The following is a 1,392-nucleotide window of genomic DNA, read 5'->3' as shown; positions in this document are numbered from 1 at the left end:
GAGTTGTGGTGTCGCGCGCCCCCCGGGGGGGGGGGGAGGTGATTTCTCGCTTTCTGTCTCTGTCTCTCTCTGGCTTTCTGGCGACCACACGCATCCTATAGCACAAATCTCTCCAAAAAAAAGAGAAAAGAAAGTAATCTGGGAGTAAGTGTATGAAAATATGAGCTTAGAGGTGATTAATCCTGTAGCCTTAGACTCTAATACGTTCTGTTCTCCATGTTTCTGCAGCCAGTTCCCACCCCAGAACCACCCAACCTCGTTCAGCCCTTACCTTCATTCTGAAGAAAGTAATGCTGGTCAACAAATCCACTGTGGATTTTAAGTCCTGAAGCCGCTCAGGGCTTCCAGCAGGGAAATTATTCTGTTGTAAATCAAATAAGTGTAAACAAGGAACAGAGGAATATGGAAACCTTCTCTGCCAAAAGAAATGAAATAAAAAACTTCCCTAACCCTAAGGTTTTCTGTAGCTAAGCTAGGCAAAAAAAAAAAAAAAAAAAAGAGAAAAGAAAACAAAAAGAAAAAAGGAAAAAAAGCTGTAATGCTACAGGTCTCCCTCTTTCTTTTCTACTGACATAGGCCCTTGAAATAAAACAAGAGTTAATACTTCCCAGGCCAGGGAGCAATCCTTCAACAACCTTATTTCCCATATAATGAGTGAACATGTACAAATGAACACACACACACACACACACACACACACACACACACACTTGGATGAAGGTTCTTACATCCAAACAGTAGCTCTTTGAAAGTTACGATCTAACCGTATATCCTGGAATATAAGTGGAGCCACACTACAGACCACACTGAGATGCAGAACCTGTACTTTTGTACAGTAGATCCTAATTCTGTTATTCTGGAACCAGCAAAGGCAGAGCGCTGAGCTAAACTGTTTTTGGAGTGAGTTCCTCAGGACCTTCTCACCATGCTGTACTTCATTCTCTTTGGCATGAGTTTCAGAAGGAAACTGCTATGGAGAGTGAAATGGGCATGCTATGCCACTTTCCACTTTAGGGTCAGATTTTTAAACCTTCAAATGGCTACTTACATGCCAAACATAAGATAAACAGTCAACTCTCCATTATTCATGCAAATGGAGGGCAATGGGAATTCAGGTAATTAAAATCTCACTTATTTTCAAACTTCAAGGTTATTTTTATACTTACTTTTTAAAGTGTGTATATTGCCTGTTCTGGAAATTCACAACACTTTATGCAAGTAATGAAGCCATTCTAAGAAGATCTAATGTAAGAGAAACTGATAAACTACCCATTTCCTAAGCTTGCTCCATCCCAGTGCCAGCCTTCTGTTACATCTATTTGCTCCCCACATACTCGGAATGAACATGACCTCTTCTATAAATTACTTGCCCGAGCCAAGCTACTCCTTCCC

At 40.9% G+C, this 1,392-nt stretch overlaps 1 protein-coding gene across 4 annotated transcripts in view; it reads right to left on the bottom strand.

Moving 5' to 3' along the window:
- UNC13B (unc-13 homolog B) overlaps positions 1 to 1,392 on the bottom strand; it is a 237,681-nt gene that overhangs the window by 19,788 nt on the left and 216,501 nt on the right. For all 4 annotated transcript variants that reach the window (XM_027769818.1, XM_027769819.1, XM_027769820.1 and 1 more), the window contains one exon: positions 272 to 361. In XM_027769818.1, the coding sequence (XP_027625619.1) occupies positions 272 to 361 (90 nt within the window). The remainder of the gene's footprint in view (positions 1 to 271; positions 362 to 1,392) is intronic.

This window comes from Tupaia chinensis, unplaced genomic scaffold (genome assembly GCF_000334495.1).
Source record: "Tupaia chinensis unplaced genomic scaffold, TupChi_1.0 Scaffold000093_1, whole genome shotgun sequence".
In the NCBI taxonomy this organism is placed as follows: domain Eukaryota; kingdom Metazoa; phylum Chordata; class Mammalia; order Scandentia; family Tupaiidae; genus Tupaia; species Tupaia belangeri.
Note: the sequence above shows the minus strand (reverse complement) of the source record. Positions and strands in the feature narration are given on the sequence as shown.